This window comes from Chelonia mydas, chromosome 2 (assembly GCF_015237465.2).
Source record: "Chelonia mydas isolate rCheMyd1 chromosome 2, rCheMyd1.pri.v2, whole genome shotgun sequence".
NCBI classification, from domain to species: Eukaryota; Metazoa; Chordata; order Testudines; family Cheloniidae; genus Chelonia; species Chelonia mydas.
In genome coordinates this window covers 42,618,772-42,646,077 of record NC_057850.1, presented here as the reverse complement: position 1 = coordinate 42,646,077, position 27,306 = coordinate 42,618,772, and the positions used below count along the sequence as shown (strand labels likewise).

At 42.8% G+C, this 27,306-nt stretch overlaps 1 protein-coding gene across 3 annotated transcripts in view; it reads right to left on the bottom strand.

Annotated features, from left to right (window-relative positions):
- Positions 1-27,306, bottom strand: part of RAD54B (RAD54 homolog B) — a 122,789-nt gene that overhangs the window by 7,373 nt on the left and 88,110 nt on the right. For all 3 annotated transcript variants that reach the window (XM_037892286.2, XM_043539348.1, XM_043539346.1), the window contains 8 exons: positions 25,825-26,112; positions 24,235-24,397; positions 22,843-23,068; positions 18,294-18,501; positions 12,334-12,473; positions 7,243-7,533; positions 2,519-2,694; positions 183-444 (listed from right to left, as the gene is read on the bottom strand). In XM_037892286.2, the coding sequence (XP_037748214.1) occupies positions 183-444; positions 2,519-2,694; positions 7,243-7,533; positions 12,334-12,473; positions 18,294-18,501; positions 22,843-23,068; positions 24,235-24,397; positions 25,825-26,112 (1,754 nt within the window). The remainder of the gene's footprint in view (positions 1-182; positions 445-2,518; positions 2,695-7,242; positions 7,534-12,333; positions 12,474-18,293; positions 18,502-22,842; positions 23,069-24,234; positions 24,398-25,824; positions 26,113-27,306) is intronic.

Genomic DNA, 27,306 nt, shown 5'->3' with positions numbered 1-27,306 from the left:
ATCTGCCAGACACATTTTTTCTCCTTCCCCACATAATTACACTTGTCTAGATGCAGGCTGAGCAATATTCAATAATGGACCAGTGAGAGATTTAAGGTCTGACATTTTAGAATCTATCTCCTCATCAATTAAAACCCCATTTGGTCCACATCCCGTCCCTGATACACATAACTGTATCAAACCTGAATATCTGTGGCTGGATTCCAGTCAATGTCATACAAAATTAAATGAGATGCTCCAACAAGGTTCAGACCTACACCGCCAGCCTTCGAACTCAGCAAAAAGATAAATGCTGAACGGAAATTATTATTAAAACTATCCACAATCTGTTGCCTCTGGGAGACAGGAGTGTGTCCATCGAGTCTTGTATAAGAGTATCCATAATGTTTGCACATCTCTTGCAAAATATTCAGTGTCTGTGTATAATTAGATACCAACACAATTCTGTCAATCAGAGAAACAAAGAACTTGTTATGTTGTGCATAAGTAGTTAAATCTAATGAAGCATTATATTTATTTATTGTAGACAACTGAAGAAATCAAATCACAACTCAGACAAAAATTGCACATCAGCCTGACTTTACTCACCTCTCTTTAAAAATGAAATATTTGACATTGCAAATAAAGACATGTCAGACCTACTGTGAAGCATTCAAATAAATTATTAAAAAGTTATTTTTTCAACAGGATTTTGCTTAATGTACAAACAGGACCAAGCACAGAGATTGGATTATAAAATTTCTACTTACACAAACTAGGTCTTGTAAGAGGAACTATATGCACCTGTATGTGGCTCCGCTTCTGTGAACATCACCACACAATTTGAGAGATTTCTGAGTAGGAGAATTACAGATGAGCTAAATGGGGGCATTCATCTGAAGAAAATTCCTCCTCTCCAAGCTGGGGTTTGGATAAAATGGGATGAGGGAAAAAGGAGGGCAAATGGCTTTGTAAATATTACAGATATTTCTGGTAAACTGGTCTCCAGGTCTTTTGAGCTATTGATCTCCCACTTACTTCTACTACATCAATGTTTTATCTGATACACTTATTAGTCCATAATAGGGTAACCAGATGTCCCATTTTTATAGGGACAGTCCTGTTTTTTGGGGCTTTTTCTTATATAGACACCTATTATCTCCCACCCCCCGTCCCGTTTTTTCACAGTTGCTATCTGGTCACCCTACTCCAGAATCACTTGGTTTCAGAGATTTACAAACTTCCCCTTTAATCTCTGGGGAAGATTGTACTAAATGGGGAAGGGGGAAGAGGTCTAACTGAAGCAGTAAGACTTGTCACAAAGTAATGCCTCAGCACAAGCTGTAAATCAGTGGGTTTCAAACTTTTTAAGCTGCGTACCCCTTTCCAAATAATGTAGTCTACCGTGTACCTGTCTGAGATAGACAGAGGCAACATGGGGGGGACGGGGGCATGTGGGGGCAGATTACATATTACGCATGCCCCCCAGGTTTCTGCCTTCCATTTAGCAACAGCTTTTACAGGTTTTCAAACTGGGGTGCACGCCCCACTAGGGCGGCATAGAAGAACATTCAGGGGGGGAGGCAGCAAGGCCAGATGGCTTGGGCCAGCCCCACATGGTGGGGCTCAGGGAGGGAGAGCCACCTCCATCCCCTGACTCACCTCAGTGGGCCACCCAGCCTGTCAGGGTTCGGGGGGAGGGAGGGCACACAACCAAAAATTATAACTCAAAGTAGGGGATCAGCTCAAAAAATTTGAAAAAACAGTGTGTGGAGGTGGTGCTTCCTCCCCATGCCCTGCTGCATGGGGCTGATGCCCAAGCTGCCTGGCATCCCCGCTTGCCCCACTGAATGTTCCTTTGTGCCCCCCTAGGGGGGCATGCCCCACAGTTTGAAAACCTCTGCTATCAATTAACAGTAGGAGGAGACAGCAGCTCCCTTTGTACTGACACACTGGGGAGCGCTTCTTCCTGACATTCTCTTTTGAAAAGGAACTTATAGACAGCTAACGTCTCCTAAAATGGAGTAAAAGGAAAACCCTGAACGATAGCTAGTCATAAACATGACTATACGGGAGAGAGCTCAGTCTAGTAATTAAAAAATATTTTATTGAACAGTTTAAAATACTGAGCACATTAAATGATTACCCCAAGGGACACAAAGTGCTGGAAAGTCTATGCAAGTAACAGGCAGTATGTCACAGAACGGTAGTTTCAGTGTGAGACATCTGCTTAGTTGGTAGAACTCAGCATGAAAAAGAAAACAACCAGATAACTGTCCAGAAATAACAAAAACAGAAACTTGGACAAGTGTCCACCAGCTGTAATTCCTATGTTAATAATTTTAACAAGAAGCAAAGCTGTAGAGTAGAATACACGTACGTATGAATAAGTATGCTTGGTAGCTGTGGGAGTGACAGATCCCTAAGGGTAAATATTTTGGCATCATGTTTGTGTGAAAACAGCAAGTGGGAAAATCAAAGGGATCATCTAAATTCAAAAGTAGCTAATATGTCTCTCCTACCTTTCTTTCTCTCTCACCTTTCAGAAGGGCTGAGTTCACGGATCGCTGCCAACAGCTTTGCCAGGACCTGTAATTTTCCTGAGTCAGTTTCAGTGAAAGTGGCGGAGGTATAATCTTGTGGGAAAATATCTCTTAAACCTTCATAAAGATTGGATTCCTCACATTCATCACAAGTTGGATTACATTCTTTTTCCTATTAAAAAAGATTAATCTGTGGTAGCTGCATGACTTTTTGAAAAGGTACTAAAAAAAATAAGCTTGTCAATATTTTCATTATGATTACCGAAAGCATCAGAGAAAGACAAGATCAAGAACCAGCACACAGATTTTAATGAACAAACAAGCCATCTGGCTGATAACCTCTCATCATTGGCTCTACTGCAATTTTTACAAACCATTGTTATAATAAAATTAAACTTGATTCTATACCCTATAGACTAAATGTCTCATCTACAACTGGATAGAGGATGGAGAAGAAAATAGTATTGCTCACTCCTGCTTCTCTGATTTAAAAGAAGTAGTTACATGACATCAGAAACATATGAGAGGTAAACTCATGCTTTGTTTGCTCCTGCTTCATTCTGTGCCAGCTTATTACAGAGCTTTACGGCATTTATTTTTGAGAAAACTGTTCTCTTCCCAACCAGAGATTAGGAACTGAGAGGATGAAGAGCAGCTATCAAAGGTACAATGGATCCAGAATGAAGGGTAGAGGAAAAATGGTAAAATCACTTAGCTGTAGTCTAACAATAGCTATATCAGTGTAATAAAAATAACAGCAATAAAACCAACTTGTGTTTATCTCTCTCTCTCCATCCCACCAATTTCTAAGAAGTTAAGCTTTCATGTTAAAAAAAAGTTTCTAGCATTTACAGTTGTGAAGCAAATTTACTGAACGAACATAGTATTCTCTCTGAGTCACAGACACAGACTGAAACAATAGCTCTTGCACTCTTGCAATAGGTTTACACTTCTTCTATTCATCGCAATTAATGTTGACTCCAAAGAAGAGGTTCCCAAACTGTGGGGCATACCCCACCCTCCTAGGGGGGTGTAGAGGAACGTCCGGGGGGATGCGGCAGGGCCTGGGCCAGCCCCCATGGGGGACAGGGAGGGAGTACCACCCAGCCCCTCCCCACCCCCATCTCTGCTCTGGTCGTGCCCCCAGCTGCATCCCCAGCTCCCAGCCTCGGCCTGGCTCCGCTCCCAGCCCTGACCCTTATCGCAGCCTGGCTGCAGCTCCACCCCTGCCCCCACCCCCAGCCTCAGCCCCTGGCCACGGCCCCGTTCCCAGCCCCAGATCCACCCCCAGCCTTGGCCCCCTTACCCCTATCCCTGCCCCCCCTTACCTCAAGCCATGGCCACCGCCCCAGCCCCGATGTGGGGGGGTGTTGGGGAGGAATAGATGGAGTAAGGTGGGCACAGCCTTCAAAGGTTTGGGTCCTGCTGCTCTAAAGGCTATGGATGTTAACTTTAATGTCAATCTAATTATACCTTTTGCAGCTGACATTTTAGTAGGATAACTGAGGGAATCATAGAAATGTAGGGCTGAAAGTTACCTCCAGAGCTCAGCTAGTCCAGCCCTCTGTGCTGAGGCAGGACCAAGTATGCCCTACACCATCCCTGACCGGTGTTTGTCTAACCTGTTTTTAGAAACCAATGACAGGGATTCCACGACCTTCCTTGGAAGCCTATTCCAGGGCTTAACTATGCTTATAGTTAGACAGGTTTTCCTAATATCTAACCTAACTCTCCCTTGCTGCAGATTAAGCCCATTACTTCTTGTCCTACCATCTGCAGACAAGGCAAACAGTTGAACGCCATCCTCTATAACAGCCTTTGAAGACTATCAGGTTCCCCCTCAGTCTACTTTTCTCAAGACTAAACAGGCCCAGTATTTTTAACCTTTCCTATATGTCAGGTTTTCCTAAACGTTTATTGCCCTCCAATTTATCCACATTAAGAAAAATGTGTGGTGTCCAAAACTGGACACAGTAGTCCAGCTGAGGCCTCACTAGTATTGAATAAAGCTGGAAAATTACTTCCAACATCTTACTTACAAGACTCCTGTTAATACACCCCAGAATGATACTAGCATTTTTTCTGCAACTGCATCACATTGTCAACTCATATTCAATTTGTGATCCACTATAACCCCCAGATCCTTTTCAGCTGTTCTATCATCTTTTTGCGGATACAGACTAACACAGCGGTTACTCTGAAACCTGTCATCTACCCAGTTATTCCCCATTTTGTAGTTGTGCAATTGATTTTTTCTTTCTAAGTGTAGTACTTTCTACTTTTCTTTATTCAATTTCATCTTATTGATTTCAGACTATTTCTCCAATTTATCAAGGTCATTTTCAGTTCTCCAAAGTACTTGGAGGTGTCATCTGCAAATTTTATAAGCATATTCTCCACTCCATTATCCAAGTCATTATTGAAAATGTTGAAACATATCAGACCCAGGACAGAGCTCTGAGGCACCCCTTATATACGTGCTCCCACTTTGACAGTGAATCAAAGATAACTGCTCTTTGAGTATGGTCTTTCAACCAGTTTTGCACCCAATTTAATACAGAACACATTTCCCTAGTTTGCTTATGAGAATGTAATGTAGGACTGTGTCAAAAGCGTTACTAAAAACAAGATATATTTATTGCTTGCCCCCATCCACTAGGCCAATAACCCTATCAAAGAAGGAAATTAGGTTGATTTGGTATGATATGTTCTTGACAAATCCATGTTGGCTATTACTTATTATCCTATTATCCTTTAGTAGCAGTACATCCTTCCCATACCAATGATGGTGCACAGGGTGGAAAATAGTCTCTTCTATTCCTCTCTGTCATTTGCTGCTGCTTTCATTTGCACTATGGCATTGAGATCTACTATTCTGCCCTTCCTGCAAAGAATTCTTCATAAAGTTTCTATTGGGTACCGTTTTTCTCTCACACCAGTTGGCTTCTGCTGGACAGCTTCATGTGGGATTCTTTGTTTTGGCACCTGGAGTATATGCCCCAAATATGCCCAGCGTTTCCTTCTGATCCTGGGGGAAAGGAGCTGCTGGTTGGTGATTTCTCAGATCTCTTTGTTGGTAATAGTCTTTCCAACCAATGCCCAGAAACTTTCATGGGCACTTCTTCTTGAAGACCTCTAGTTTTCTGTCAAGCATTTTAGTAGATCTCCAGCTCCCACAGACGGATGTTAGCACCAAGATTATACCTGAACTGAAAATTCCCTATTTTGTTCTGGTGCCGTATATCTTTAATTTCCATACATTGCTGAATTAAGTAAATGTTGTGGGTGTCATTCCTTTCCTTGATGTCCCTTCCTTTTGAGGTCTCCATTAGCTAATATGGTGCTGCCCAAGTAAATGAACTGATGTACTTTCTTGATATTTTTGCCATTTAATGTGATATTACTGCTTGACATCTGGGTTGCAAGGATATTTGTTTTAGCATAACTGATTTTGAGCCCTGCTTGGCCTGCTATTTTTAACAAGTTGTCTATCTTTGTAACTTTTCGTGGTGTGTGTGTGGCAGAGAGCAGGACATGGGTGGTCATGCCTAGTGATTGGACTAGGAGTCACACCTAGTGGCTACAGCAGGAGTTGGTAGGCAGGAATAAGAACCCAGGATCAGAGCCAGAATCAGCGGCCAGAGCCAAGGGGCAGAGCTGGAATCAGAAGTCAGGAATGTGAGCCAAAAGCTTGAGACGGGTTATCTGGAGGGCAGCAAGGCAGGAGCAAGGCTGGGTGCAAAGGAGCAGGGTGGGGTCTGAGGCAGGAACAAGGTAGGCGCAGGACTGGAACAAGGTGGGAAGAAAGCTGGGAACAAGCAGGTGCAAGAGCTTTTGGCTCTGAGCAGCTACCAAACTACTGCTGCTGCACTAAAGAGCAATCTTCTGACATTTCCCACCAATCAGGCTGTGTATCCAATCTGGCAGCCTACTACAGGCAAGTTGCACTTGTTAGGTTGCCCAGAAACTGGCTTGGCTTCAGTGCCTGATTCGCGACGTTCAAGGGAATCTTAGGAGCCTATGGGCCTGGTTTCTCAGGGTATTTCCACGAGAACTCCCGCAATAGGGTCAGGGCATGGATGTTCTCTACTTGTTCCCCAAGACTACTTGTACGAACTGTAGCCTTCCCAGTCCACGGGTACTGAAGTCTTCCCCTAACTCACCAAGAGTTGAGGATTTGGGGGACCAAGTACTCCTACTGTCCACATACGGATATGGATGGTGGGGTTGGAGCAGTCTGAGTATCGGTTCCTGGTGTAGGTCTTCACAAGTGAGTTGTGAAAGATGGGGTGGATCTTCAAGGACTTGAGCAGCTGTAACTCAAAGGCCACCGGATTTATCTGTTCTATAGTACAGTAAAGGGAGCCAAATGCCCTGGTGGTAACTCAGAAGACAGCAAAAATACTGCTCCAAGATTTGATTGACACTCTCTGTCAAACCCACCTCTACCTCTCTGCAGCCAAAAGGTGAAAAGTAACAAAGCGGTGGAAAATGACCAAATTACAGCAAAAATCCTGGAAGTACTTGATAACACCACCCTAATGAAACTGACAAAACTGACTTTCTAATGTTTAAGTTTTTTGAAAGCTCTAAAGCACATCATTTTGGGAGGTCATGTGTGGAACTCCACTGATACAGTTTTTAACAGTAACTCATTTTAATGACTTTTATTGTGTAGCACTGTCTAATTATTTGTGTTGAAGTAAAATACAGTAAATACCTTTATGGCTTTAAACAGAAGACAGGGATGGTTGCAGAGTTTTTTCAAAGCTCCTATACATATCAGATGAGGACTGTTTTCTAGTACTCCTTGTAGGCAGGATCTAACAACTCGAGAACTAAGCAGTTTTCTATAGAGTTCAAGCTGCAAGGCTGTTGGTCGGCAGAAAAGTATGCTCTCTTTTTTCGGTGGGAGAAATTTGTTTATGATCTCTTGTGTTCTTCTAAGAATAAACAGTCCAGTTAGGCGAGTGAGTTCTGCTGCTCTTTTCTCTCCTAACTCCTTTTCCTCCTAATGTAACAAACAGAGGTTTAGATATGACTTTACAAGCATGTTCCGTTACATCACAATTCTTTGCTATAGGATTCTTAATCAGGCAGTAGTGAACATGGTTTGTTTGTATGATACCACTTTATGACACTGGGTTTTAATGATCAATTAATATCAGCGTATTTGGTTTGTCATAGGAGTTTTTAAACTCTTAACCAAGGCAAGAGCTAATGCACTATGAGTCACTACAGACTCAAATTATGTGGCTAGGTTCCTGATTTATGTAGCAAAGCTGCACTGAATTCTACAGAACTGTGCTGAAGTGATAAATGAATGGCATCATATCGTAATTTGTACAGCTCCTAAAATGTGGAATGGACAGACAGTGGCAGGAGTTGAAACAGTGTCTCAGGGCTTGTCTACACTGGCACTTTACAGCGCTACAACTGTCTCGCTCAGGGGTGTGAAAAAACACCCCACCGAGTGCTGCAAGTTTCAGCGCTGCAAAGTGCCAGTGTAGACAGTGAACCAGCGCCATGAGCCGCACTCCCAGCGCTGGTAGCTATTCCCCTCATGGAGGTGGTTCTTTTATAGCACTGGGAGAGCCATGGCAGCGCTTTAACGTTGCTAGTGAAGATGTGCCCTTAGAGAAAGTAAAGGAAATGATTACCATCTCAGAGCACATCTACGCTTAAAATGCCGCATAGGTGCAGCTGCACCAATTGGAACAAACTACCAAATAAACCACTGTAGAACTTTAATGAAGATGTTCCACGCTGACAGGAGAGAATTAATCCACCCCCATGAGAGGCGGTAGCTACCATCAGCATAGCACTGTCTACATGGGGGGTTATGTTGGTATAACTACGTTGCTGCAGGGTGTGCATTTTTCACATCCCTGAGCAACACAGTTATACTGATATAGGTTTATAGTGTAGACCAGCCCTCACACTCCCAAACCCTGCCAGGAGCTCTACTCCTTCACAAAGTAGCAGAGGAAGACAACTGCCGTGAGAAGCTCCTCAGAACTGCAGAAGTGAAGAATTATACCTCCATTCAATCCCTCCAAGTGTTTCATCCCCCTTCTTTCCCTCATGTCACTATATGCCCTCTCCCTTTCTCCAGCCAATCACAGTCCCCTTCCTGCCAGACTGCTACAATAGCGGGTGAACAGGCTGAGGAGATGGAAGATGGCATGAAAGTGACCATTTTTGTGGGGTTTGCCAGGACAAATTTCTTTCCTAGAAGGAAAGAAACATTGTAGCCATTTGCCATTTGCACAGTGGTAGATATGTGGAGCCCTTCAATTAATTGGACTGAATTATAACCAAGTGTTTAGATTCGTTGTTCCTACCATCAAAGATCATTATCTAATAAATAATCCACAAACTAATTATTCAATAAAACAGGTGTTCAAAAAACTCAACATTATATAAACTTTAAAAAGTTAATTAATTCCAAAACAGTTGATTAAATAACAGCATTTAACTCTGATTTCAAATAAGAGGCTGAGAAGTCTGTGTTACCACACCTGCCCTAGACCAAATTACAATGCTCTCCCCACCAAACTACTTTGGTACCCCCTCGATCCTATGTTCCAGGCGGGAAAACACTGAATTGGGGCCATAGACTCTGACACACGAAAAAAAGTGGTGTTGTAGCCATGTCGGTCCCAGGATATTAGAGGGACACTGTAGGTGAGGTAGTATCTTTTATTATCAGGTTCCGTTGGTGAGAGAGACAAGCTTTTGAGCTACACAGGGTATGCCAACACAGCAATTTAAGCCTGGGTCTGAGCATAAGCTTGAGCCAAACCCCCCTTGCATCCACACTGCAAATTTGCTAACCTAGGGATAAGCCCCCGGGTCCCAGGGCTGGAGGGTTTGAGCTCGTGTTAAGCTGGAACCTAGCATCCGAGCCTTACTGCTTTCCTGTGTGCATGTGGCCCCAGCTTGATTCAGAGCCCAGAAGTCCTCTGGATATATCCCAGAGTTCCTGGCGGCAGAGGAGCAGCACTGCAGGCAGCCAATACAGCAGCCAGAAGTACCATTACTGCCTGGCTGAGCGTACTTCCCCTTCCTACTCTGGCTCCTCCTCACTGCTGCATGGAGCTCGCCCAGAGCAGGGAGCAAAGCTGACAGGTGGGAGATGGCTCCTGGTTGCAGGGATGTTGCAAGTCATCCCTCCCCTGGCTGTGCTAAACTGGGACCTCAGGCACTGTCCCTCCCTGCAGGGTGGTGCTTGGTCCCTGCTCTGCTCTCTGGCCCCTCCTACCCTTCCTGCATGTGCAGGAATACCTGGGCTGCATGCACTGTGAGGGCGGTGAGTGGGAACCAGACCCAAAACTTCCCTGCAGCCTTCCGAGGATCCCTTATCCTTGCCTCGTGGGGTGCGGTGGGGGCAGAGATAATTGATCCCCAGGGGTAGCTGAAGCACACTGCACCCCAAACCCTGGGAGTGCACTTCACCACTCCGCAGCCAGCAACACCCAGGCTGGGGTGTGAGTTTGTGTTTTTCCTCTGATACCTTCATTTTATGTCAAACTTCAAAACAAACAGACAAAAATAAATAAAAAAACAACCAAACAAAAAACCCCTCCATTGAACATCCCATTTTAAAAATTAAGAATCGCAAAGTTTCATTTTAATAGTTTGACTGCCCTGGAGACTGATATCCAGATGCTAATGGGCATTTTTCTCAGCCTAGACCTGGAGAGCCCAAGTTTCAGATTAGATGGTAGTTCAGTATAAAGCCTTCTCAAACTGCCATCATTCTACTGAGACGGTCACCAAAGGAGCTAATGATGCAGTTTATGTACTCATGTGCTCCTTATGGGCACCTGAGTCCCATCAATAGCACCATCACAGTTGGGAAACAGGGTGGGCAGTAGGGTTTTCCCACAGTGTACCACGTTCCTAGGGCTAGATACTGGGGCTAAGGAGTGCTCTAGGCACTTTGGGATATGTTTATTTTGACTTGGGTCTGTGCACTGCAGTGTGGATGCCAGAGCCCTAGGTTTGAGCACGGGTCAGAAAATTCTTAATCTAGGTGTTAAAAAAAAAAAAAAGGAATGTAGATGCTCAAGTCCAGGGTTCCCTGACACAGGTCAGCTGACTCAAGTCCCACTAACCTTAGGCTTACATTGCTGTGTAGACATAGCCACAGAGCTGTTCCTTAGGTCTGGGAAAAGTACTCAGTGTCACATCTAAATATAGATTCATAGAATTGTAGGACTAGAAGGGACCTCAAGAGCTCAATGCAGTCACCTGCACTCATGGCAGGACTAAATATTGTTGCAATAAGCCATAAATCCAGTGTTTTATTATAACAGGCAAACTGGCTTATTACAACAATCTGTAACCCACTAACTCCCCTTTTTCTCCTATGACTACACGGGTGTTAACAGGTCATTTCACCTTAAATGGTCTTTTACAATATGTCCTAACTACTTGGGCTAAACTATCTGTTTGATCTCTTATTTAACTGTGACACTGAGTACCTTTCCCAGACCTGACCTCTGAGTAGTTCAAAAGCTTGTCTCTCTCACTAAGGGTATGTCTACACTGCAAAGTTTTTGTGCAACAAGTTATACCATTTTTATTAAAGTGCTGGAATTAAATTGCTGTTGTGTGTCCACACTGTACTCCTTGTGATGCTGGAGCGCATCCACATTAGCAGCTCTTGCAACAGCAAAGAGAGCAGTGCATTGTGGTAGCTATCCCACTGTGCAACTGGCAGCAGGGTGCTTTGGGAAGGCTTTGCAATGCCTCATGGGGCAGGCACAGCGTCACATGATGCAGGTTTCCCAATCCCATAGTTCCATGTGCATCCTACTACATTGCCTGCTGCTTTTCAACTGAAGTGGAGGGGGGAGTGTGTGTGACAGGGAGTGTGTGTGTCTGTGTATGTGTATCGGGTTGTGTGGGGGGGAAGAGACTGTGTTTTGGTGGACAGAGACTGTGTCAGCATGCTGTCTTGTAAGTTCAGACAGTGGCAGGAAGCAACCAGTCCTTAGGCAGGGGGAAGGGGGAAACCACCATCAGCCCCCGCCTCCCTCCCCAACTCTCTGCACAGCAATCTGTCTCTGTCTCTCTTACGCACACACACACCCCTGCCTCTGTGTTCAACAGCACAAGCATTCCACAATAATGGTTTGCTTTATGTCCCGGAGCAGATCAGCACAGCATGCAGGGCTGTCAGAAACGGAGCTTTGAAAGGGGAGAGAGGTACAAGCATTCAGGGAAGCCAGCCAGAGTTCATAACAATGAGCAGAGTGGCAACTTGCAGGATTATGGGACACTTCCGGAGGCCAATTACAGTGCTGAAAGCAATTGATGTGTTTACACTGGCAATGCAGCGCAGGAGCATCTGTGCTGTAAGCCTTACGACTCTCGTTGAGGTGGTTTTTTTTGCAACACTGCAACTGAGGAGTTTCTGCGCACTAAGTGGCTTGGCAGTGTGTACTCCTCGGGAGTTACATCGCAAAAAGCTGCTTTACTGTGCAGTAGCTTGCCAGTGTAGACAAGGCCTAATAGAAGTTGGTCCAATAAAAGATATTACCTCACCCACCTTGTCTGACATAAAAGAAAGAAATGCCCAGAGAAGTCGCGCTTTGAGTATTACATGAACTTACTTATGTTTTGATACTGGAATTTTCAGAGGAGCCCAAGGGAATTAGGCTTGTTTGAAAATCTCAGCCACAGGTTTATGCATTAAAGAAGAAAAACAGTCTAAATTACATTTGACTCTCTAGAAGATGAATTTCTAACTCTCCTTATGAATTATATTCAATGACTGAATTCTTGTTTTTAAATGATGTACCTTTGTTGCTGAAGGCTCTCGGGACCGAATAATAGGCTCCTCATATATTTTTCTGTATGTGGACAAAGAACCAAGTATTCCTGGATTTACAAACTCTATTAATGCGTAAAATTCTTGCAGGTCATTTTGTATTGGAGTGCCTAGGTGAAGAAAAAATAATTAAATATGTACTTTTACACATTTAAGAGTTTTTTTTCTCTTGAAATTGATAGTAAGTATAATTGCTGAATACAACAGAGTTTAACGTTGACAATAATAGTAAGAACTTTGAAGTTCTTAATTAACTATTGTATCCTGACTGATTAGATTGTATATCTAGTTATTGTGGCTCAACTAGTCATGAATTTGAAATCTTGTTTTCTCATTTAGCGCTTTTCTTTTTCCGTTTTGAAGAAATATGACAGATACTTACCTGTAACTGGAGGTTCTTTGAGATGTGTGGTCTCTATCTGTATTTCACCTGTGGGTACACATGTATTCAATGCTCTTGAGACAAGAGATTTCTACCAAGTAGTATCCTTTAGTTCGTGCCAGCACAGTTGCTCCCCTCATGCACCACTTAAACTGAGAGTTTAAGGGGTAGACAGACCAACACCTCTCTAGTTCCTTCTCTTACCCCGAAACAGATAGGATCTGAAACAGAGGGAAGACAGACACATAGTGGAATACAGATTGGGACCACACATCTCAAAGAACCTCCAGTTACAGCTAAGTAACCTCAATTTCTTCAAGTGGTGGTCCCTATGTGTATTCCAAACGTTGGTGATTGATAAGCAATATTCAAACAGCAGGAGGTACACGAATGCAGCTGATATACAGTGTATAATACTGCTGCCCCAACAGCTGCATCTGCAGAAGAGGCCTGAATTATAGGGTAATGTTCCGTGAAGTATGAACAGAATTTCAGATTGCTGCCTGTCATATGTCCAGTATAAGTGCTTCTTGAAGAGATGCTATCGAGGTTGCCTGTGCTCTAGTGGAATAGACCTTTACCCCCACTGGGGGAAGAATACACACCAACTGATGAGAAAGAATGATATAGCCGGAGACCCACTTCAAGAGTCTCTGAGCAGATAACGCTTGTCCCTTCAATCAGTCTGCTATAGCGACAAATAGTCTAGGAATTTTCCTAAATGGTTTAGTTCTTTGCAGATAGAACACTAAAGCCTGCTTGACACTGAGAGAGAGAAGTCTCATCTCTTCTCATTGGAAGCATGAGATTTTGAAAAGAATACCAGCAGGTGAATAGGCTGATTTATGTGTAACTCAGAAATTATCTTAGGCATGATTTTCAGGAGGAGGCAAAGGGAAACCTTCTCCCTCTGAAATGTGATATATGGTGGGTCATTCACAAGTGCTCCCAGTTCACTCACCCTTCTGGCTGATGTGATGGTGACTAGGAAGGAGACCTTCATGGACAGATGGGACATGGAACACATGGCTAACAGTTCAAAGCGTGATCTGGTAAGTATTGGGAGTACAAGATGGAGATCTCATTGCAGTGCTGGTTTCTCCCCAGGGGAGAAGGTCCTAATGAGACCTTTCAGGGATCTGACTGTTTGTGGTGAGTACAAATTGGAGAAAGTCCAAAGGAGAGCAACAAAAATTATTAAAGGCCTAGAAAACATGACCTATGAGGAAAAACTGAAAAAACTGGGTTTGTTTAGTCTGTAGAAGAGAATACTGAGAGGGGACATGATAATAGTTTTCAAGTACATACAAGATTGTTAGAAGAGAGACGGTGAAAAATTGTTCTCCTTAACCTCTGAGGCGAGGACAAGAAGCAATGGGCTTAAATTGCAGCAAGGGACAGTGAGGTTGGACATTAGGAAAAACTTCCTATCAGGATAGTTAAGCACTGGAACAAATTGCCTAGGGAGGTTGTGGAATCTCTGTCATTGTCTAACCTGCTTTTAAAAACCTCCAAACACTTGTCAGGAATAGTCTAGTTATTAGTTAGTCCTGCCTTGAATGCAGGGGACTGGACTAGATGACCTATTGAGGTCCCTTCCAGTCCTATACTTCTATAATTTTATCGTTCTACCAAAGGATGAAAGGCACTGGTGGCTGCTAAATGGACCCACAGGGAGCTAAAAGGAAGATCCGATGTCTTGAGGATGAGGAAATAGTCTGTCATAGCACAAATACCCACTTTTTCTTGGGACAGCTGGTTCTGTTGTATTTAAGTAGAGAAATGTCTCTATTTAGCTAGACTGAATTTTCTGATGGAGCATTATTACTTTGATTGGGAATAGTCTGAACAGCCTCTGAACGTGGATGCTCTAGGTATGACACCCATCCAAAAACCAGGCTGTGAGGTGAAGAGAATCTGAGTTGGCATGTTTGATCTTACTGAATTAACAATTCGAGAAGGTTCAGATGCTTATGAGAAAATGGGTAAAAGATCTGGGTACCTAGAACGGTCTATGCAAGTTAGATGTGATGAGAATGACTCGAGCTTTGTTGTGATGAATCTTTCACAAAACCTGTAATAGCGGTGTGATGGAATGAAAAGTGTATCTCAGGTGGTCTGTCCAAGACAACAAAAGGGCATCACTCCTGGAGTCTCAGCTTAGTGCTGCTCTGGAGCACGTTATGTTGAAGTTCTTGTTCATCTGGGAGGCAAACAGGTCCCAAGATGGCATTCCTCACTGGGTGAAGATTTCATTCAGGACAGAATGGTGTTCACAGTCTGTGAAGAAGTGCTTCCTAATTTTGTCCACTAGAGAGTTCTGCACATCTGTCAGGTATGTTGCCGAGACCATGATGTGGTTTCCTGATGCACCAGTTCCATAAATTGATTGCCTTTATAGGGCGAAGAGATTTCACTCCACCATGTTTGTTACACAGAAGATGGTCATCATGTTGTCTGAAATTATTACATATGATGGGACTGTATAAGTGGGAGGAAGGCATTGCAGCAGTGCTTAATTTGTAATGAAAGAGGTGCCAGGGTCAAGCAATTTTTTTTCTTTCATAACTGATGTGGCAAGCCCAGAGGTGCTGAGGCTATGAACTGCCAAACCTAGAGGTGCCAGGGCTGGCACAAATTAAACACTGCATTACAGGCTAGGCAGACAGTCTTTAATTCTAGGAGACTGATATGCATCCTGGCCTCTCAAGGAGTCGTCATACCTTGTGTCCTGTCCACATGGGCTGTGCATCTATGAGGGATGCGTCCACAATTATGGTTGTGTTGGGTTTGGGTGGAAGGAAAGGGACTCTGACACACACTTGTTTCACGTTCATTCACCATACAAGAGAAGCTGTAACCTTGCCAGGGATTGTTACTTGTATTCATGCTGTCTCTGTTTGGTGAGTAAATAGACTGGAGCCAGTCCTGTAGACAATGAAGGTGAAGCCTGGTGAATAGTGTTACACAGGTACATGGGGCCATGTAGCTTGGTAGGGAAAGATTGGACCTTGACTGTGGTTTGAAGTTTGAGGGTGATTTGACTTATCAGGCTGTTTCTGACCTGGAATCTGTCCGTAGGGAGGTAGACCTTTGATGAGGTTGAGACTAGGGTTGCTCTTATAAAGCCCATGATTTTTGCAGGAGTCAAGGTAGATTATTTTCCGTTTACACAGACTCCCAAGCATGCCAGAAGATGGAGTAAGGATAGGGTCGCCAACTGGACCTCCTGATTGGATCTGCCCATTAGGAGTCAATTGTCCAGGTACAGGAAAATGGTACAGCTGTTCTGTCTCATCTGGGCTGCCACCACTGAGAGGATCGAAATGAGGACCCTGGGCGCTGTCGCCAGCATGAATGGGAGTACTCTGATCAGGTAGTACTCTTGTTCTACCAGAAATCTAAGGAACCTTTTGTGGGATGGATGAATGTCCCGATGAAAGTAAGCACCTTTCATGTCAGGAGCCTCACACCATGTGCTCTTCTCCAGGGAGGGGATTATTGAAGCCAGCACAAGCAAGCAGAATTTGGATTTGCAAATAAAGATATTCAGCTGATTTTTCTTGGGATCCATGAAATTTTAGGAGTAGAATCCTTTCCCTGGATATTGAGGTGGCACTTCCTCTGTAGCTCCATGCTGTAGGAGAGTGTCCACCTCCAGACAGAGGCTCTCCTTGTGAGAATGGTCTCTGAAGAAGGGCTGGGGAAGGGATTTGTGCAGCTGAGGGGAGAGAAACTCAATGGTGTAGCCGGAGTGGATGATCTCGATACTCACTTGTTTGTTGTTACTGCCCTCCTGCTGTGGAGCAAAAGGATGAGGCACCCATCAAAAGTTTGGGAGGCAGTAGGGAATGGCATCAATAGTGGTACATGGTTCTGAAGCATCCCATCAAAAGTAACCCCTGGATGGTGGGTGAGACTGAGCAGCTGTGGTTCAGATGGAGGAAGCTGTATATCTAAGTCTTTGTATCCTTTGACATTTACACGGCGGCTCATAAGCGTGTTGGAGATAAAACAGCTGAGGAAAAGATCTTGGCTTATTTACCTGTTTTGAAAGATGATGCGAAAATAGCTTTGGACAGAGAATTTGGACTCAGGCCATGTGGTGGGGAGAAGGAACTGAAAAGGCATTGGTCTGCACTGCCCTTTATACCCTGAGCATGGAGCATGAGGAACAACTGTACAGGCACGGGTAAATGGAAACTACTTGCCAGAAATTTCTGGTCTTAGGTACATGGAGCGCATGTGTACCCACACATGAAATCCACATACAGACCAGCACTTGAGAACTATTTGTTCTGTTTCAGATTGTGTGTTCCTAGGGGAAAAAAAGAGTGAAGACTGTAGCTTCATTTGCAAGGTTATTCTTATTTTGAACAAATGCAGTATGTATCTCCTGCAACAAGTTGGGTTTTAGCTGTTCGCAATAGAGTACAAGGGCTTCTCTCCAGGCTGACAGTTTAACTTTAACACAATACAAAATATTAAGAAACCAGAAATATTTTTTAAATCTTCTTTTAATTTTAATTCTCCCTCCTGCAAAGGTCCTATTATGCAATGTAGTCCCTCCAAACTTAGATGGTCTAAATGGAGGTCTTTCTGATATGTAATCAATGTTGCTCTAGGCATCAACCAGAAGTCAACAGAGCGCAACATTAATAGATTAATAGTTTCATGGATTTTAAGGCTACATGGGACCATTAGATCATCTGTTCTGACCCCTGTATTGACCCTAATAACTTGTGTTTGACCAAAGCATATCTTTGAAAGACATAGACATCAAGAGATGGAGAATCCATCACTTCTCTTGCTAGTTTGTTCCAATCGTTAAATCACCCTGAGGCAGAGCAGTGTTTCCAGCTAGGGATCAGAGCCCACGTCTTGTCAACACAAAAAAGTTGTATGATTTAACTAAAATGGTGATGAAACTGATTTAGGTTAACTGGTGCAGGCCTAAGTTCCCTCTAAGCTGCGTGACCGTATGGCTGATTATTAAGCACCGCGCCAGGGCTCAGGGCTGCGGTGGCGAGAGGCGCCCCTCCCCGCCGGCCCCTGTGCAGACCTGCCCCGGACTTGCTGTGGCTGGGGGAGAGGAGCCCCTCCCTCGGCCCGGCCAGGTCCAGGCCCGCTGGAGCTTCCGGGGAGAGGAGCCCCTCCCTGGGCCCGGCCCCGCCCAGCACAGCCCCACTGAAGTTGCCGCGGCTGGGGAGATGCGCCTTTCCCCCAGCCCCGAGCTGCTGAAGCGAGAGAGGGCTGGGGGGAGTCTTCTCTCCCCACTGCATCCCCGGCCCAATCCCAGAGCCCACACCTCTCCCGCACCCCAATCTCCTAGTTTCTCTTCAAATTCTTTTTTAGCCTGCCTAATTATACTTTTACACTTGACTCGCCAGAGTTTATGCTGATTTCTATAAAAACACTATAAAAACAATACCTCTGATAATGTTGCCAAAATTTTCATACTTGTATAACTTGCAACTTTCTTTCACATACTCACCAAAGTTAGCTCTTTTAGTCTAGCTATAAAATAGGGTATTTGTAATATACTGACCAGTCAGGATAATTCTTCTCTCACAGGACAGACTGATGAGGGCTGTAGCTGTCTTAATGGAGCTGTTTTTCAAACGATGTCCCTCATCGCAGATTAGGAGGTTAAATTCTATAGTCTGAATTTGGTCCAAGGTGCGCAGCAGCATCTCATAACTGATTATCAGAACTGCATGAAGTGGGGAATTGATGAACTCTTCTACTTTGTTATCCTGTAGAGCATAAATAAAAGTTGTATCACACAGCCAATTCTCTTTGGAGCTCCTCAACCCTGTTCCCTGATTCTCTGGTTTCAGGTGGAATTTCTGTTGCCTGACGAGAGCCCTGCACGGATACAAAATTTGCAGAGATCTGCAGATTTGCAGGGCTCTAGATATAAAATTTGGATATGCATCTATCCACGATCAGCAAACATGTTCCGTGGAGAACTGCAGGGCCCTGTGTACGACATGAGTCATTCCCCACCTCCCCAGGGGGCTTGGACTACTTCTTCCCTCTTAATTTGCAAAAGAAATATGGGAATCCAACATGGCAATACAGAATACTACTACCATGCTGCTGGGCAGCTCACTGTTCTTCGAGTACACCAAGTCTACTAAAGCACATTACTGTGAAGGTGAAAACTACAGACCTGGTGTAACAGCTACTTAACCCTGGTGTTGTGGGTAAGTTTCAAATTGATAATTGTAGTGGAGATAATGAAAAAGCCTAAGAGACTCCCCGTACATTTATGGTGGGATCACAAGATGCAGTAGACACCAATTTATACTGTGATCTTGTAATAAATTTGCCACATTCTGTTTACCTCTTTCAGTTCAATCAAATAGTCCTCAATCTGTTATGAGCCACATAACATTGCTAACCCTAGGAGGGCATAGCTAGCATGCATAAGTTACAGCAGCATAGAAGCTGGGGAGACAGAGAATCAGGGACGCATAACCAGCTCCTTGACAGCACTCCTGCTCTGTTGTATCCAGCAGAGACGCTACCCCAAAATATTTTACTGACAGTCAGAAAAAAGCTATGGGGCCTATTGTTTTGAACCTTTAATGCCTTTTTCCTTCAGAAGGCATCAACATATATGTTTAACTCATGTTTACTCTTTGCTTTGGTCTCTTTCCTTAGTTACTTATTTCAAGGTATAGAAATAAAGAAAAGTGATAATTGAGTCTGAGCAGCATGGGAAAATCAGAGGTTTTAGATCTTGAAAGCAGCACCGGGGTACTACATCAAACAAAAGTTCAATATAATACAAGAAAGTTTTTGCCAGATTAGATGGTTAAAAATAGTCACATTTGCACATACAACTTACAAAATGACAACACACCTTTTTATTTAAATCCTTGCACCATACCTATTTGATTGTCCATAGAAATCATTCAACAAGCCATAGACTAGCCAAAGACTTATGATCTCTATATGTCAAAAATTCAGAAATATATGGACAAAAATCATTGCAACAAGAGACTTTTCAGACCAAAGACACTTAATAGAACAGTCTACTTTATATCCCAAGTAGCTCATTTAGCAGTTAATATTAACTACACTACTAATACTTGCCATGCTAATATCCCACAGTCAACCACCTCAAATCCTTCAGTGCACCTCTCTACTTGAAAACCCAAGAGATCAGTCTTGCAGCACGACCTAAAAGGTGAACACATTTTCCAATGAGCTCTCCCAAAAAAGGGATGCTTGATACAGAATGATAGTTAAGATGGTCCAAAGCAATGGATGGTTTCTTCAGTAGAGCCCTAACAATTGTTTTCTTAAAGGAAGCCGAAATCTTTTCTTCCTGGAGGGAGGTGATGATAATCTCCACCATGAGTTAGGCTGTACTTCCCTGCTGGCTTTCTCCAACTAAAAAGAACATGGCTCAACCCATAACGTGCAGCCTGAAGCTCCCTCAACACTCCAGAATTTTTAAAATTATGTTTTTTGCTTCCAGTCAAAGCTCAGTTACCAAAGACAGACAACTCAGTCTGGATCCAAGTGAACTGATCCACTGAGTTAGCAACCCTATTTATTCATTACCCCCATCGCATGATTTGCTATGGTCATATATAATGAGTATATGAAGATGAACTATGGAATTAACAATATTCTTTGCAATCATTTCAAAACATTCATTCATCCTCTCAACATTTCTCTAAGGTAGGTAGCTATTATAACCCCGTGTAATGGAGCATTCTGGCCCTTTAAGCCTAGGTACTATACATGCTGCCTTCTCTCTCAGAAGAGGGGAGATGTTGATGGGAGAAGGAAGACAAAACCAGAACACTGAGCTCTCGCTATGAAAGCGTATAAGTGGCAGCTTCACGAAGAGCAAATTGGGATAGAAAAAGAGTTCTGTGTGTGGCAGAAGAGCCAGAGCTGAGTATGAACTTTTAGGCTGTAACGATGGACTTTATTTTGAGGACTGTCTTGAGTGGTTTCTATTATTTAACCAATCCCAGACATGGTGTGTATCAGTGTGTTAGCCACAAGACTATATTAAAGTTTTAAGGGGTTCTAAAGAGAGGAACCAGAGGCAGGCTGAAGAAGAGCCTTCACCAGACATGAGGGGGCAATGAGGAGGTGGCTGCCCCGATTTTACAGATGCAAACACTGAGATGAAAAGTTTAAGTGACTTGCCCAAAGCTACACATGGAGCAATTGCCAGTTAGTATGAGATCTCCACAGTTCCTGGTTCCCACTCCTGTACACTGAACACACCTCTCTTGGCACCGGTTCAATGGGCATTGAAGTCAATAGAAGCCTTTCCACTGATTTCAGTGAAGCGTAAATGAAAAACATCTCAGTGACTCAAGTAGCACAAACTTTCATTATTAATTATTATTATTGTAGGTGTTTTGCTTTTTAAAATAGTAGTAGTAGTATTCTGGAAACTGATAATGACAACACTCCCTCAAATTTATATTTCATACAATCCAGCAACATGGATTAATGAAACCTGCTTGGCTATAAAATAGAACCTTTAAGTCAGAGCCTTCATTTTGTCAGCAAAGTTCTGTATGGGTCATTTGTGATTTAACAAAACTATACCTTGATCAAGTTTCAACATTAAGTAGAAATTAATGTACTTGTTTTTAAATTTGATTACTGAAGGGTCAAGAGTAGGGCTGAGTGTTTCCATGTATAGGTAAAGAAAACATGCCTGATAACTGTTTGAATTTATTATTTTATATGCAAGAAGTTCAAAAGGCTGAGACAAGCTCTTTTTACGTTGTGCTGAAGAAATAATAGTATAATTGCCATTCTTCCCTATAAGGTAGAGAGGAAATTACTATTTAAAATACTTAATTATATTGTAGGCAAGTGGTATTGTTATCTCACTTTTGCATGTCAATGTTTTCTTTGCTTTTTAGGGGCCCAATCTTACAAACTGCTGAGGGCTCTCAAATGCCACTGGCTTCAACCAGATGAATAAGAATGTTAGACGTATTTAAATGAAAAGGAAAATATGTTGCTGTCACTTTGGGACACATTAATTACCAATAAATTCAATATCCCCCCACCCCAACATTAGTGTTATAAAAAAACCCTGACAATTGAGAGAAAATGTGCAACAACCTCTAAATATCTGTTTAGGTAACTATTTTTTTTTTTACGTTACAGTGAATCTTTTTCCAATCTTTGCTCTCTCAAGAACTAACACAGCTGATCATTTACTTTGCTCAAACTCAGTTACTGCCACATAGACAATTTCTGTCAAATCAGTTCACTTCAGTTCCACATCCTGAAATAAGTTACTCTAAGGAAAGTGATGGAAGCAAAGACGGCATATGAGTTAAACAGACATCTAGATTGGCCTCAGTATGTTCAGCACCATAGCAGGACTGAATGCTAAATAAGTAGAAAAAATAAAAGAGGTACACATCGAAAAAATTAAACGTTTTGTAAAACATATAAAAACACTTGTAAAAAGAGCTTTCATTTCGTCTGAAAGACTATTTCATACAGACCATGAAGGAAGACTGCCAAAAAGGAAGTGTTTAAGGCCATATCTACACTATGGGTGCTACAGTGGCAAAGCTACGGCACTGCAGCTATGCTGCTGAGGTGAATTTTTCACACCCCTAAACGCTGCAGCTATGTCAACTTAACTTTTAAATGTAGATCAGGCCTAACTGTTAATCTATTCGCAACAAATATTAGGTCAAATTTAGAAGACAGCATTCTCTCTGTTACTTCATACAAATACATTTGCAGGGAATTATCAGGTTAAAAAAAATATCTTTTTGAAAATAAACTGCCTTACGTTTGTTACAAACAATATGGCAGAGTAATAATAATTATTTTTTGAAGTTTTCTTTTCACTATTTCACTTCTTTATTTTTTGCATTACTCTAATTTTGGTCAATGAAAGTACACTAGTCAGTTTCTAATCAATTTCACTTTTAGTTTTCATGCATACATTTCCCTCCTGCAATGTTTTGGCTGCAAATACTGTAGACAAATATTTGCTTGTTAAAAAACAGCTTATTTGGAATATTGGATTTTTTTTTTTTTAATTTTGAGCCAGATTTGACCTTTTTGAATATAAATTTCACCTGATCAACTGTAAACACTTTGATCCTTTCACTTCCCAGCCACTTCTGAAATTCTTTTTTCCAGTTCTTCACCAGACTCCCAGGGGTGACAATCAGTGCCTGCTTTATTATAGGTTTGCATCCATAGAGCCCCTGACGTAGGAGAGTCCAGACGAGCGAAATGCACTGCAAAGTTTTTCCTAAACCCATTTCATCAGCAAGAATAGCTCCAAATCTGCCACTTAATCTGTAAGAAATAATTACAATTTCGTAATGAAAAGGAAACCCTGCAACTATTTGCATTCTCATCTGGCTAATATGGTTTTTTTAAGTAAATACAAACCTATTTCTTTCTGCTATGATCACGCTGTAGTTTTTTATTCAGTTAAATCAAAACGTTCTATATGCCTGTGTGAAATTTATGTTCATTACTAGGTTAACATACCGATCATCCAAAATTAGAGATCTTACTTGACTTCTTTCATTATTAAAAATGTTTAAGTAATTTATGTCAAAGCACATGAACACATACCATAAGCAGCCTGTAGTATATAAAGCTTATGTAACAACTGTAAAAGTAATATAGTAATTTTTCAACAGAGTGATACATCGACGTACCTTTATACTTGACTGAAAATTTCTGAAATACCAACCAGCACTGCATTTTGGCTTGGTTTATAGCAGTGATTCTCAACCTATTAATCATTGTGGGCCACATATTAAGGCCACAATGTGTTACCTGGGCTGCAGATTGAGAACCACAGCACCCCACCACCACACCGTTATGCCCAGTGCCCACAGCCCAAAGACCCCTCCACAGAGCGGGGCAAAGAGCAGAGCCCCGGTGCTGCGGCCGAGTGGCAGGGACCCCGTACCCCTTTGTGTGGGGCTGGGAGGCAGCCCCAACCCGACCCCATCACCAACCCTGATCCCTGCCAGGCAGGGCTGGACAGCAGCCCTGACCCGAGACCTTGCTGTGTGGGGCCGGGTGCAGCCCCGACCCCAACCCCAGACCTTATTGGGCGGGTCCTGGGGGAAGCCCCGACCCGGGGCCCTGCTTTGCGGGGCTGGGCAGAAGCCCCGACCCGGGGCCCTGCTGTGCGGGACTGGGCGGCAGCCCTGACCCCAGACCCTGCCGCAGCGTGCCAGGCAGCAGTCCTGACCCCAATCCTGGACCCCACCATGTGGCAGCCCAGGCCCTGGACCCTGCCACCCTTTAGCATACAGCTGGGCCACAGCTGTGGGCTAACTGGGCTGCATGCAGCCCGTGGGTTGAGAACCACTGGTTTATAGGATAATTCAACCATTCTCTTCTAACAGAGAAATACAGAATGCATCTCAATTTTGGGGTGTTTTTTTTAAACAAGCTAAAAATTACCAGAGTTAAAATTAATAGGACAGTTATTCTCCTACCTCATTCCCATCACACACTCGTACAGGAATACAATTCCTTCTTTCTGATGTGGGCGAAGATGATTTACAAGGTAAGGATCCACAACTACATCTACCACAGGTAAACCAGCCTTATTGAACATCCGCTGGTGATCTGGAGTTGGACGTGGCATAACTAAAGAATCTTAAAGTTCAACATATACACAGATGTGGTAAGAGATCATTTGTGTTCACTTTGTAAGCAAAAAGTATTGTTATTCCAAGGTAACTATATCAAGTAACTATTTGCTAGACTTCAATAACTGCTGAAAATTGCTTTTTAACATATTGGTCATTTCTAGACAAAGAATATAAAGAACAACAGCTGCTATTGTTACATCTGAGTACCTAGATACAGTATAAATAATAAAAAAAAAAAATCTATTAAAACAGTGCCGCATATCCTAAAGGTTTCAGAAGTGCTTTAAAAGTTTAATACCTATAAGAACCACTTCACCCATCATTTACTACAATCTGCCACCTTTGGGATCAACTGTAGCAGCTGTTCAATTGAGGATTACCAACAATAATCAATTTAGGACAGGAAATGAGGAAAAATACCTCATCCAATTAAAACTGCAAGGAGTACAGAACATAATTACTCAAAATAGAGTTTATCAGAACACTGTGGCTAAACTTCTATTTCTTTTACAAACACACACACACACACACACACACACACACACTATTCTCATCGTCCCCGCTCCCCCTCAAAGACTACAGAGGAATGGGTAGAATACTTTGGAGTCCATCAGCACTGAAAGGGGTTAACATTGAGCAACACAAGACAGTGAACAACACAGCACACCCTACTCATGCTAGTTTAGAGATCAAAGGTCCCCATCCTGTGGGGTTCTGAGTGCTCTCAACTTCCATAGGAGTTGAGAGGCTCAGGTTGCAGGAGGCACTCAAATCCATCACAGGATCGGGCCCCCCCAAAACCAAAAATTGGAGAGAAACCCAGGTCTTCCACACAGCTTTGCAGAAACAGACAAAATGCAGCCAACTCTGTGGTTGAACACAGCGCCCCAATCCACCCCTTCCCGCCCCCTTCCCTGAGCCTGCTGTGCCCTCGCTCTCCCCTTTCCCCCCCAGAGCCTCCTGCACACCACAAAACAGCTGATCGGGAGGTGCGGGGAGGGAGGGGGAAGGCGCTGATCGGTGGGGCTGCCAGTGGGTGGGAGGCACTGGGAATGGCGGGGAAGGGGAAGCTGATGGGGGGCTGCTGATGTATTACTGTGGCTCTTTGGCAATGTAAATTGGTAAATTCTGGCTCCTTCTCAGGCTCACGTTGGCCACCCCTGCTCTAGGGTATATGGACTGTTAAGGATACTAACACTTTCTCAAATGTCAGTGACACAGCCTCCAGTCTCATGCTTTACAGCACACCTGCCACTTGTAGAACAGAATCATGTTGTGGTGCTTTTGATTAAACTTGATTTTCACTGGGATACCCTAGATTCTCATTCAGTACTTGGACAGGGAAGGAACATAAAAACCTTGGTTACGCATTGAGCTTTCTTACAAAAGGACAGTGGATGGTTAAATAAATAACAGAATTTTAAATCTTACTTGATGCATTTGGATCATGGCGAGGTTTGTAGTTTTGGGACTCTTTAAGTAGATTTTCCTTAGTGCTTGGCTTGCAGACATTTTTGAATGGGCTACAGAATGGTTTCAAGGTACTTTGTGAAGAAGCAGTTGGGACTGTGGTGGACGTCCCTACACCAGTCTGAAAACATTTGCCACTATTAAAGTCCTCTGCTGAAATTACACCCATCACTTCAATTTCTTTTCCTCCAATCATCAGCGTTTGACCTTCATCAAGACTTTCAAGGTCTTTAGATTTGTATCCAGTACCTAAAAATAATAATTCATTTACTTATGTTTAGCAATTAATTAGGACCACAGAGTGGGTATCACGGCCTTATTCAACTGCAGGAAGTGAAAACAGAAATGTCATCAAATCCTTTAATAATCAAGCATATGAATTTGAATAACCTTTCATAACTAAGAAAACAAAGTGGCAACAAGTTTTTTCATTTAAGTGAAAACAGATTCAAGTAGATCCGTTTTTTTCTTGGTATTGTGAACATAACATCACATCATCTGGAAATCGTTGTACCAAATATTTTAAAAACTGCTGTGAATTATCCTCTTATAACTGAATATAAGCATGCATTTAGATATTGGAGTACCCAATCACATCTTAACAAAGCGATTGTCTCATTGACCACTCCTCTTTCCCCCCACCCCACTCATGATCAAAAGAACCACTTTCCTGTCCCATTTGCAATCTCATTATATGCCTGTGGCAATCACGGCAATGGCTTAAATGGAAAAATATAAAAACAATATATTTTAGCTGCCTTTTAATGCAAGTTAGCAGATGGATATGGGGGGAGCCTGCATCATCTGACCAACCACCTCTCTGCAACAAAAAGCAAGTACTCTGTGTACTGCTAGTAATAAGCGGGGAAAATATCTGATCACTCCTCCATCTAAAAACTCAGTTTGGTTCTCTGACAAGAAAGTGCGGCTATTCCAATTTTTAGACTGTGACACTCAAGTAAACTGAAGTGGTTGTGGAAGGCTGGTGAAATTGGCATCCGTGTCAATGGCTGCTTCAAGCACAGAGATTTGATTTTTCTGCAGCTTTGCCTTGAAAGACCAGAACTGTTTTTATGTTGGAAAGATTAAATATCCATATTTAGCTTTCTATTAGTTCTGGAAAGCGCCATGTGCTTTATACTTACCTAGATCAGGACCTTCAGTATGACCCTAAATGAAGCTAATGTGATTTTAACAAAAAACTCAACAGGGTGGTTGATGCATTCCAGACATTTCTTATTCTCTCACTCACTTTTTTTTTTTTTTTTAGTCAAGCAAGTGTATATATAGTTTTGATACAAATTAAATTAAATTTGTAAAGTCATGGATTATTTTTCAATTAAAGTGCCTGACAGCAGCAAAGTTTGCAATGCTAGGGTTGTAACAAATTATTAGAGGGCCATCTCTGTCTTAAATTCAAATACAAGTGTGTTTTGCAGCAAC